Here is a 12686-nt window from a genome sequence, read left to right as displayed (position 1 = left end):
GGCAAACCAATCAAAAGGCGAGCGGATTAATTCCAATTAACCAAACCTCTTACTTGTTTTATGACATTCTCTACTTGGCTGTAGTCTTGAGATACATCAACTGATATACAAAGCACCACCTGTTAGACAGAGAAAAAAATAATCAAAGCTATGCAGGGGTCTGAAACTACCTTTAAAAGAACTTTTTTTTTTTTTAATTAAAGGCAATTTTTTTCCAATAGAGAATGAGTCCAGTTTTGGAGGTACAGATTGCAGGGTTTGAAATCTGCTGACAATGCAATTCGGAGAGACAAATGGGGTCAGGGGTGCACTTTCTTGAAGAAAACTCTTTTGAGCAAACTCAAAAGAATGTTCTAAGAAATGCTGGTTGGAGGGTACAGATTTTCAGGTGGAAGATGAATAAGTTCTGGGGATCAAATGCCCAGCATAGTGACTATTGTTATTAATACTGTACTGTAGACTTGTAATCTGCTAAGAGAGTAGATCTGAAGTGTTTTCACCACACACACAAAAGCGGTAACTACGTGAGGTGTTGGCCGTGTTAATCCACTTGTTTGCAGTCATTCTTACACAGTGTAAACATATATTAAATCATCATGTTGCAGACCTTAAATATATACAATTTTTGTCTATGTATGCCTCACTAAAGCTAGAAAGAGAAAAGAAATGTAAAAACTCTTCTCTTAAAACGCAACTAGACTATAGTGACAGGAAGTACATCACAAGCCACGTGCACCCAGGAGTAGAGGGAGAAACGGGGTGCAGAGGGGCAGGGCAAACTCCAGGGGTGATGGAAATGCTCTGTGTCTGGATTTCAGGGGTGGTTTCACAAGCATTTAGTGATACATCAGTCAAAAGCCATCCAACTGAACTCTTTAAATTGGTGTGGTTTATTGTACACAAATCCTACCTCAATAAAGTGGTCAAAAAATAATAGCAAACTTAATAAATACGTTTAAAAAAATACTCCTCTTGGAGCAGTATCAGAGCTATCACTGCCCTCTTGGGATTCAATACCAGTAGGTGGAATAAAGAGATAAGTCAACAGGATCTACTCCCAGAAGCCTCCTTAGTCCAGCCGGGCTGGGAGGCTAAGCTCGTGGAATCATCTTACTAGGCCAAGGGCAGATCTGGGCCTGTGGGAGCCGAGGGGAAACCAAGTCACATTTGGTTCACTCTGAGGTTTGCTTGAGGTCCCTGACTCTGGACTGAACTGCCATTTACAGATTTTCTAGATGAGGGGTCACCAAGCTGAGTCCAAGCCCACCTAGTACAAACCTGGCCATGTTTAGGGATGCACAGCACAGAGGGATGATGGGAAGAGCTCAGCCATTTAGTCTTTGAAAAGGAAGGGAGGGAGGGAGGGAGGGAGGGGAAAAGGGGGAAAAAGCATGTATCTTGGTGCTTACTTTGGGGAATGTATGTATTTATTTATCTATCTATCTATCTAGTTATTTGGCTGCACTGGGTCTTAGTTGCGGTATGCGGGATCTTTTTTAGTCGCGGCATGCATGTGGGATCTAGTTCCCTCACCAGGGATTGAACCCGGGCCCCCTGCATTGGGAGTGTGGAATCTCTGCCACTGGACCACCAGGGGAGTCCCTTGGTGCTTACTTTGATAGAAATTTATGACATAGAAATTAAGAACACTAATGGGGACAGTGAGCTACTGTTTTTTTTTTGTTTTGTTTTTGTTTTTTTTTGCGGTACACGGGCCTCTCACTGTTGTGGCCTCTCCCGTTGTGGAGCACAGGCTCCGGACGCGCAGGCCCAGCGGCCATGGCTCATGGGCCCAGCCGCTCCACGGTACGTGGGATCTTCCCGGACCGGGGCACGAACCTGTGTCCCCTGCATCGGCAGGCGGACTCTCAACCACTGCGCCACCAGGGAAGCCCAGGCTACTGTTTTAACTTTCCTTTTCAGACAATGTTTTCAAATCAGAGCTTAGGCCTCTGACATAGGAAATGTTCTATGTTCCCAGGGAGGTCACTGAGAGAAGCAGAAGGGTGTTTGCAGTTTCTCAGCCTTTCCATGGTTTCCTCCCTGTTGAGACTGGCCGCCAAGCTAAGTGGAAGACAGAGCGTGTGTGTACGGAAGGGTGCACACACCCACGATATGCACCCAGGTGCAGTTGCAAGTCCAAGGCCGTGTGTTGTGGTGGGAAGAACAGGCACGGCACTGGGGAAGCTGGGGTTCCAATCCTGTCCCTTCATTCACCAGCTGAGCGGAACCCAAGACATTTGCAGTGGTCTCACCTGTACAGTAACAGTGTCACAGGCTAGTGACGAGCAAGATCCCTCCCAGCTCTAAGAAGCCACGATGTGAGAAGTGAGGCCAAAGGGTTGGATAAAAAGAGCCCCGTTGCCTTAGGACTGATAACATCAGGCAGGAAGCTATATTTAATGCAAGAAGGAATCCCATCCTAATGGCCTAAATTCCTATGAAAAGGAAACAAGCCCCTTCGCAAACGTAACCTGGAATATTCCAGACTAGTGGGCTTGTCCTTGAATTTTATCTCATCATCATACAGAAGACATGTTTTAAAAAAGAGAGTAGGAATCATACAATTAATTTTAAACATGCCTTTTCATACGGTATTAGATCATTTACTGTGAATAAAACCTATACCACAGGTCAGTAACATTTCAAAAAAAATGTTTACAAACTCCCAGGAAAAAGAATGCCCCCAGGGCACTGCTTTTGCTAAGAGGAGTAACAAGCCAGCTCTGGGCCCAGTGGCAGGATCAGGCTCCCACTTGCCCAGCCCAGCCGGATGATCTTCGCCTTCCTTGATGTGCAAGTCAAGAACTTTCCACATGACCTGAAGCCTCCTGATAGATGAAGGAGTGGGAATAACGAGGAAGAAGCCCAGAGCAGAGATGGCGATAGCAGCAGGCGTGACTGGCCTTCAGCCAGGACATTTCAGATCTGTGGCTCTGGGTGATGTTTCATTCTCTATCAGAAGTTACAGGGATATTTAAAAACACGAAAAACTGGGGAGATTTGCTGAGCTGGCAGCTTTCTAATGTTTGTGGGCTTCAGAGAAGGAGATACAGGCAGAGGCCACGGTACTAGAGAAAAACTCACATAGGTGCACAAAGAGAGGTGGATGAGGATTTTTATGTGCAGCATAGAATGCAAAAGAAAAGAAAACACAAATAGCCAACAAGAGGCAACAGACTGAATAAACTCTGGGGTACTCAATATTATGCCACAGCAGTTTTAAAAGATGAGGCCGACTCATTTATATTGACATGTAAAGTTCTCTAATATATTCTCGTGGAAAGAAAAGAGGCAATTAAAACTACAGTGAAACACCACTTAAAACTCATCAGAAAGGCAAAAATTAGAAAGTCTGCCAATACCAAGTGTTGGCAAAGAGTCAACGACCACTACTGGTGAGAGTGTAAACACTTTGGTGATGCATACGCTCAACTCAGCAATTCCATTTCTAGGTATATTCCATTCTTGCACAAGTGCACAAAGGGATAAACTTTAGTAATAGCAAGAAACAAAGCAAACTAACAAAAAAACTGGGAACAACCTGAGTATCCACCCAACAGTAGAACTGATGAATGGAAGGTTGTCTATACATACAAGAAAACACTAGACAGCAGGAAAAAAAGAAAAAAAAAGAATGAACTACTACTTTATGCAGCAACAGAGAGGAATGTGAACAATAGTATCAGGTGAAGAAATAAAGTTGTGTGAGCGTACACAAAGAATGACGTTATACAAACGGAGAGAGAGAAAGTAGGTTAGTGATTGCCTAGGGCTAGGCGGGGGTTGGGAGCGAACAAGGAGTCACTGTTAATGAATATGGACTTTCTTTATGGGATGATGAAAGTATTCTACAATTGATTCTGGTGATAACTGTGCAACTTTGTGGATAAGCTAAAAACCACTGAATTGTACACCTTAAATCCGTGAACTTTATGGTATGTGAATTATATCACAATAAAGCTATCAAAATAAGAAGGATGCCATAAAGTTCAAAAAGAAGCCGAAGTAAACAATACTCTTCTTAGTGTCACATGCGTTTATGGACAAATTATTTTTAAAGAGCAATGGAAGAAGTAACACAAAAATCAAGTTGGGGGTTGCCTCTAGGAATGAGACAGGAAGATGAGGCTGATGGGGGGAACAGAGGAGCCTTCAGGGGCGCTGGTAAATGCCATTTCTTAAGCTGGTGATGAGTGTGTGGCTATCAATTTATTATTATGTTTTATACTAAAATACATATTGTATATATATACATACCATTTTATTCATCAAAAAATTCCACAACCAAAAAAAAAATTTTAATACTTCCTTCCCCTCAAGTTAATTTAAATAAATAATTGCAATGAAATCATTTTCTAGGAAAGCATTCTGTTATTTGATCATTTGTGTGTGTATGTGTGTTAGAGTCTATACATTGTTTTTGGTAATAACATGAAATCCTAGACAATTCAAATAATTTCATCTTTCTAAAGACAGCCTAATATGTATTTTAATTAGGAAAAGCTTACGTGCTTTCAATGAACTATTCACAGTTGAAGTACCTCTTCTTTTCCTCTGCACACCTGTGTTGATTAGTATAGAAAATGCATCATGAGGGCAGTGATTTTTACCTGTTTATCATTAATAGAGTGTTTTTCGATTTCTTTCTTTGCCTGCAACAGTTTGTCCTGAAAGTAACAGAGAACAATTAGTTCTACTGATTGTCTATTTGTCCACTTGTTTGTTTAAAAGGAGAGAAAAAGCAATTAGTTGTACAAGGATTTATTAAATGCCAAAAAACACGCAGGACAGCACCCATATTGCAGAGCTATGGTGGACACATAGCTGTAAAGTATGCTAAGCTATGGCTAAGTGAAAGCAAGTTTTAAAATTCATTGCAGAGAAAGAGAATAATAAAAATTAATGAACCTCAAAATCCCTATTATCAGTATTAATTGCTAAGGGTCACCCTATCAATTCTAATAAATGTTTTAATTTGACGTTACTTAGATATGAAACAAGAACAACCACGCTGATATGCAGTGCTTCCCAAACTTAAGGGTACATGTGATTCCATGTCAAGAATGCTTTCCTACGAGATCGTCCAATGTTTTCCTCCTCTACTGAAAAGCAAATATAGTCAAAATCAGTTTTCAGACGGACTAGGTAAACTTATGCCTGGATACTTTCGAAGACACTCTGAGGACAAGCAAAGCTATAACCCACGTAATTGTGTAATTCTTCCAAGGTCTCAATTCTGCTTGTTGTAGTCATTTTCAAGAAGACAGAGGTCGGTTTACAGTGCCTTCATTTGCTATAAAAGCTGAAATTTAAATACATCACGATAGCAGAGAAGAACAGAAGGGGGGGAATCCTTCTAAAAGACACGTGGGTTTTCTAAACAAGGATATGCCTATAATAAAATTATATTATTCTATTAATAAAGATGTATACCACCTGACTTTGCCAAAATCAGAATAGAAAATTACATTAGAAAATAAAGACTTTATCAGTGCCAGAAGGCTCATTCACCTCCAGCAATGCCAGGACCACAGAAAGAGCTTCTGAGCACCTGAAATGCTGGCCTCCCTGCCTCGTTTTTCATCTGCCTTTTGTCAGATATCAGCATTGTTTAAATCTCACAAAATGCCATTTTATCACAGTCGTGTTTTCAGTCATGGAAGGTGGCTTCAACGCCAAAGCAGATGCGTTGTTGGAGGGGTCAGGGGATAAATAAAAGGTAGCTAATTGTGCCTTTCTTCATTTTTAAAAGAAATGATGGACGCCCGAGCCTAATTCTGTGTCATTATTTACGCATCTCCCCCGGGCCCCCCGTGACCTGCCTTCCTCACTGAGCCCTGCTCAGCTGTGCACCCCTACCTGGCAGCCACCACACTACTGCCCTCCTTATTCACAGGTGAAGCCAAAACCCCCAATCAACGATGCCGCCCTGGAGCACCCACTCTCTCCATCATCCCTCCCTTCATTTCTTCATCCAACAAAGATGTCTGGAGCACCCACTGTGACCCAAGCAATTAGGCCAAGCACAGAACGACAGCACTGGGCAGGACAGCCATGGTCCTTCCCCCACTCATAAAGCAAGGGGACGCTGTGACTGCTCGTGGGAATACAGTGTCACTGCTCTGGGCTCTGGCAAGAATAACAGACACTTGAAAAACAAAAAGAAAGAAAGAAAAACAGACCTTGTGTTGACTCGGCACAGAGAGACACATGTTTTGCTAAACTGCTGGGGAAGAGTGAGATTCCCCTGCAGGGTCTGGGTTTCACTAGAGATGGAGATCATGTCATAAGCAAATTATAGAAAAACACCTACATGTCATCCTTCAGGACTTAGGAACGAGCCCCATGATGGCTGCTGTCGGCACCTCCGGGGAGGTGGCGGCCCCCGCGCTTCCTGTGGCCAGGCGTGTGCTTAACTAGGTTTTGGCCGCTCCTAGATCTGCAGTGTCCATGATGTTGCCTAAGAGTTGCTGGCACTGAAAAAGTATCTGTGGAACTAACCTGACTTCAGCCAAGAAGTCTTTGTCCCAAATACAAGAAATAACCAGTGGTTCAGGAATCACACCTCCAACCACAGACGTGAGCGATTTCCCCACAGGTGTGAACACTGTGACGGTCGCATAGCCTCTGTGACCAATGTAACGATGAATTAGTAGGTGAATAGTAATGAACCTAGAAGACTTACCTCATTTCGTGCAACCAGAGTTATAAAAGCTCCTTGTTTATAGCACTCGATAGCAATGCACTTTCCAATGCCACTGGAGCCTCCTGTAACCTAAAAGCAGAAGTTAAGAAATCTTAGCACTTGAAATTTCCCTTCTGTGGGAAGTTTATTTAAAATAACTATGATGGGCTCTAAAACCCAACCTACAGGAACTAGATCTTCAGCTACTGTAGCATCTTCATCCCAGACCTAATGAATGGAGTTTAAGTGCAGACGTGGAAAGATTACACTGTCAGCCGGGCCTGCATTGTTTCCAGTACTGAGCTATCAATTGCACACCTATGATATTTTTCTGAGTTCACTGTGGCAGGGGGGGTGGGGGGGTGGGGGGGGAGACGAGAGGGGGAAGTGCCCTGTACATCTAGCTAATAAACAGTACATTAGTCTGATAATTCGAAAAGACACATGCACCCCTATGTTCACAGCAGCACTATTTACAATAGCCAAGACATGGAAACAACCTAAACATCCATGAATGGATGAAGATGTGGTATGTATATACAATGGAATACTACTCAGCCATGAAAAAGAAAGAAAGAATGCCATTTGCAGCAACATGGATGGATGCAGAGATTATCATACAGAGTGAAGTAAGCCAGACAGAGAAAGACAAACATCCTATGATATCGCTATACGTGGAATGTAAAATATGACACAAATGAACTTATCTATGAAACAGAAACAGACTCACAAACACAGAGAACAGACCTGTGGTTGTCAAGGGGGAGGGGGGTGGGGGAGGAATGGATTGGGAGTTTGGGATTAGCAGGTCAAACCATTATATACAGAATGAATAAACAAGAAGGCCCTACTGTATGGCACAGGGAGCTATATTCAATATTCTGTGATAAACCGTAATGGAAAAAAATATGAAAAATTTTGCTGTACAGCAGAAATTAACATCGTAAGTCAACTATACTTCAATAAAATAAATTAAAAAGTAAAAATAAAAAACACTAGTCTGCCTTTGAGTCCAAACCCAAATGAACCATTTCTTTACTACACATCTCCTATGCATGACCAGCTCTACAGGAGATGAAAAGAATAATCACTTGCATATACTTATGATATTTTAAATGACTGCTTATTATAAAGTAATACATGATCACATGGAAATACTGAAAAGTAAAGCTTTTCTTCTTGCACTAGTCTAACCCTCACCATCTATAGCTCAGCCATACTGGCTGTCTTTTGGTTCTATGCTCTCTCCAACCACAGGGCCTTTGCACATTCTATTTTCCCTTCCAGGAATGCTCTCCTCCCCTCTTTTCATCTAACTGGCATCGATTCACCCATTAAATCTCAGCTCTACCTCACTACCTCAGGAAAGCCTTCATGGACTGCCCTCTACCCCACCGCAACCCACTTTGCAGCACTGCATCCTCTTTTTTCTTTGCTTTACATCACTCCATAACCAAACAGCCATGCATTTACTTGTGTGATTATTTGATTCACAACCATCTCTTCCATTACCACCCCATAAACTCCATAAAAATACCAACTCTATCTTGGCTCCCCACTGCATCCCTAGCGCTTAGTACAATGCCTGGCATACAGGAAGGACTCAATATATATTTTACTTAATAATACGAATGTAACATTACCTTTCTAGTCATTTTCCCTATACACATCTTATAACATGGGCCAGGGGAGTGGGGGGCCTGGAGTCGTCAGGTGAGGGGGGAAAGCAAGTGTCAGAGAGGCATCTGTCCTTACACGCTTTTGCATCCTACTCTAAAAAACATTATTTTGTAATGTCTGAGGTTAAAAAACTAAAAGGCTTTACAACATTGCATTAAACAGCCGTATCAAAAAATATTTAACTATTTCCCTATTGTTAGACATTTAGATTATTTCGAATATTTTACTGTTAGATATAAATCATGCTGTAAAGAATATCTCTGACCAATCGATCTCATGATTTTAAAATCATCATGACATCCTCCTACACAATGTACCTATGTCCGTGGGACGCCCCTACTTTCTCTTGAGCCTCAACTTCTCACTAATGAAGGGATTTCTTTGGGAAAATTAACCAATTATCTACCGGTTACTGTAAAAATATACCTGCTGCCCCAGCTAACAGTTGCCTCTGAGGACCTCCTTGCTATTGAAATATTTCATGGGTAGTTTTGGCTTATGAATTTTCACCAGATATTCCAATTCCATAGCAATTAGCAAGGTCCCTAAAAATGTCCTTAACTGTTTCATGATGCTGTTCCTGCTGCCTAGAGGTCCCTCCACTCAACATCTCCCACACAGCTGCATTTCCAAATCCTTACCTAACTCGCAGAGGCCAGTTCCAATGTCTCCTCCTCCAAGAATTTTTTCCGGACTCTGTCCCTCTGTCCTGTCCTTTGCCTGTCACTTTCTACTTCATGCAGTTACTTCTGTACCTGCCTTAGCTCCCTTACCAGACTCTAAGTTCCCCGACAACAAGCACCAAGTCCAAGTTATTTCCCTCATTCCTAGCACAGCACTTTGCATAAGCAGTTGCTAAATACTTGTCTACATTAATTTGCAAAATGGTGTATGATGCCATTTCCCTGAAAAAAAATACAATGCCAAAAAAAACTTGTAAGATTTCACTATTTGTTATTCAATGAATTGATAGAAGCTGAAGTGATGAGGTTACTGAGAAAATTTATATGCTCTAAAGTGCCATGTAGATATTCCGATTATTGCTGGCGTTTTTTCTAGACCGTAATAGGTAAGCAAGCTATGTTAAATTACTGCACGGCCAAGGACAGGGGTAACCTTATAAGATTTGTCCATAAAAACAAGAATAAGACTTCAACTTTTGGGTCAGGGTTCATGGGAAACTGACCTTCTAGGCCAAGCCAGCTAATTCATAAAAGGTATCTAAGAATATACATAAGTCCATCTAGACTATGTTACTCTTGATTGGTATAAGAAAACATAAGAGATTTTCCTAATGGCTGAGAAAAATGGTAAATATGTATTGAGTTGCCCGGCCATTGGTAAATTGAGATGTGAGACCCTAAAGATAACAGTTTAATTCCTTTCTTTGTCACTCCCTCTTACTGTTCATTGCAAATATTGTTTTAAATGTTACTATCTCTTTATTTGCACCATATACCTCTTACTGAGGGCAAGAGAAGGGGTGCTTTGCTGCAAGGACAGCTGCTCCCACCCATCTCTCCAAAAGGGAGGACTTGATTTTCTAGTTCTCACCAAGTCAGTTAAACAGCTTTTAAAAAAAAAAAACAGCTGATTTAAATAAGTATATACTGTGTAAGACTTGCTGAATAGGTTTACCACTGTAATTAGAGAGATAACACTAGTTTATCAGAATTGCTCTAAAAACAAAACAAGTTATGACCTAAGCCTGCTCATGCTTCCCCATCAGCAAGACACTCTAAACATTGGCCCCTTTTCTAACACGACTGGGTCTAGTCGTAACAAATCTCAAGAAAAAAAGTTACACTTTCACTCTTTTTATGACATTAAAAAAGAAGACAGATGGTGACATCATGTGTATTATTCATGTCATCCTCACATTATTTATAGCGGCATATTAAAACGGGATGGTGAAAATAAGAAATTCTTCGGGATCTACCCCAGGAGATGTGTTTATTATCTTATCTACAGCCTGCAGAAGCATGATGGGGCTGGTAGGACCAGAGTCAACATCAACTGAAAGTCCCTTATAAACACTGAATGAAATTTTTCATTACTGCTTTGACTTTACATTTTTTACAAGTTATGCTCTGCAAATACCACTTCTGAAAATTCCAACTTTTAAAGCCACGCTTTTGAGGCAGAAGTCTTCTTGCAGATGTGATACTTTCAGACTTTAGCATGACTGTAAAATTTTGCTCTTCTCTCCCTCTGTAATGAATTTACACTCACCTCCTCCTCTATCTTCCACATCAGAAATAGCAGGATTTGGAAAAACACTAATAGTTTTATGAGAGAAATTAAAGAAAATATATGTTCCCATTCACAAACTCTGTCCCGATTTAAAGCACACTAAAAGCAATGACCATTCTATCCCATCCCAGTTCGGTGAAGAGGCTCGGATTTTAGCGGAGACACCCATATGTCACCTCTGGCACCAGGAGGATTTGCACTGCCAGCTTAGTAACAAATTTTGCTTATTCATAACCTCCCGCCTCAATGTCCCCGGGGTTGTGAGAAAATCAAGTTAAGAAAACGGACCAGAAAGCCACAGCAAAATGTGACGTGCTGGGCGCAGGTAAGAAGGCATTCCCTCTGTTTAAGAAAGGTGCCCCACCTGCAGAAAAGGGATCCTTGAAGACATGAGCTTCTGGTAAGAAACAAACCAAATCCATCCACATCCCCTTCATTCCTAAAGCACTAACTAGCCAGGTCGTTCCGCTCATCCCTCTGACTCCAAAACGACGGCAGAGGATTGCACTGGGACAGCAGTCAGTCGACCCCAGGCTGAGCTCACAAGAGACAGGCAGTGTAGACTGGACAGAAGCGACTCAACACCGCTAGCCAGGACTGCCAGCCCACCGGGTTTAGAGCAATCCCGTCCCCCCGCCAGGTGAGTCACTTCCTGTATTCCTTTGGCAACTGTCACTCGCACAGGCCACCTTCCAGTTCCCAGCTGCCTCGGCGGGTCCTGGAGGCTGGGACCCGGTTCCCCGCTGCCCGCCTCCTTGCGACCCCGCCGGGACCGCGCGCCTTGCCCGGCGTCGCCACCGACCGCGGTGTCCTTGGCAAAGTTTCTCAGCCTCTCTGTTCTTCAGTTGACTCATCGGGAAACCCGAGGACAAAAATATCCAGATCCCAGGGATGCCCCGGGGATTAACGAGAGCCTCCCGAGCCCCTGCAGTGCGGGAACCCAGCTCGCTGGCGCTGCCCGCGCCGCCCCGCTCTCCGGCCCCGGGAGGAGCCAGAGGCAGCGGAGGGCGGGTCCCCGAGGCCCTCCGAACAGACAGTGCCGGGGCGGAGGGCGGCAAGTGACCCTCCATTTGGAGAAGGGGACGTCGGCGGCCCGGCCTGAGTCGCGGACCAGCGCGCCGGGGTTCGGGGCGACCGAGCGGGCCGGGAGGCGGCGGCGCAGCAACAGGAGGCCACTCACCACCACATGCGCCCCGGGCAGGGCGAGGGGCTTGGGGCTGATGAGCGGAGACACCATGTAGAGCAGCAGCACGAACGCCACGAGGAAGGCGGCCGCCAGCAGCAGCATCGCTCGGCCGAGGCCGGGGCCTGGGGCGGGCGGCGCAGGCACAGGCGCACAGGGCTCGGCTGCGCCGGCGATCACGCGCGGCCGCGCGCAGTGCGAGCCCGGTGTTTGGGTTCGCGGCGCGGGGCGGGGTGGCGGCCGGAGGGGAAGAGGCGGAGCCTGCGAAGGGCGCGACCACGGGGGGTGGGGCTTCCAGTGGCTAGAGCGTCGCGGCTGCCGCCCGATTGAGCGGACGGCCCTTTGGGGTCCCCGAGCTCCCAGCGTCAGGACGGGATCCTGCACCCTCCGCCGGCGAGATGGGCTGCCTCGAGCGCGCAGCGGACGGGGCCCGTGTGGCGCCCCCCGGCGCGCCCCTGGGTGACGCTCGCGGCTGGTGGCGAGGGTGCTGCTTAGGACCGCGGAGAGCGGGTGCCGGGCCTTCCCGAGCCGCGCTCCCGGCGTCGGGCCCCTCCGCGCCGTGGCTCCGGGTGCCGTCCGCCCGAGGCCGGAGGAGGCGGGTCGGAGCCTTTTAAGCCCCGGTTCCGGGATCTCGTCACCTCGTTAGTGTATGGAAGGAAGGGGATCGAGCTCTGAAATCCCGGGCTCCATTTCGTATTTTCTTGGCGTACTTAGAAAATGGTAACAGCCCACTTTCGCTTTGCAGAGGACCGGGAAAGCCTTAACATGGAGTTTTAAAAATCGCCCACATCATTCAGTTTCGTTGAGCTCAGAGTTCATCTCCTTTACCAAGGCAGGGTTTAAAAAAGATAAAAAGCTTTTTGAGATCTAATTTGCACACCA

General features: G+C 44.7%; 1 protein-coding gene across 1 annotated transcript in view; it reads right to left on the bottom strand.

Annotated features, from left to right (window-relative positions):
* Positions 1 to 12011, bottom strand: part of KDSR (3-ketodihydrosphingosine reductase) — a 38948-nt gene extending 26937 nt beyond the window's left edge. Inside the window, exons 1-4 of the mRNA XM_029230448.1 lie at positions 11802 to 12011; positions 6689 to 6778; positions 4614 to 4670; positions 54 to 119 (exon numbers count right to left, since the gene is read on the bottom strand). Of these exons, the coding sequence (XP_029086281.1) occupies positions 54 to 119; positions 4614 to 4670; positions 6689 to 6778; positions 11802 to 11909 (321 nt within the window). The 5' untranslated portion in view covers positions 11910 to 12011. The remainder of the gene's footprint in view (positions 1 to 53; positions 120 to 4613; positions 4671 to 6688; positions 6779 to 11801) is intronic.
* Positions 12012 to 12686: the final 675 nt, after the last annotated feature.

The sequence above is a fragment of the Monodon monoceros genome, unplaced genomic scaffold (assembly GCF_005190385.1).
Source record: "Monodon monoceros isolate NGI ecotype Baffin Bay Population unplaced genomic scaffold, NGI_Narwhal_1 Super_Scaffold_1, whole genome shotgun sequence".
In the NCBI taxonomy this organism is placed as follows: Eukaryota; Metazoa; Chordata; class Mammalia; order Artiodactyla; family Monodontidae; genus Monodon; species Monodon monoceros.
This window is presented reverse-complemented; position numbering and strand designations above follow the sequence as displayed.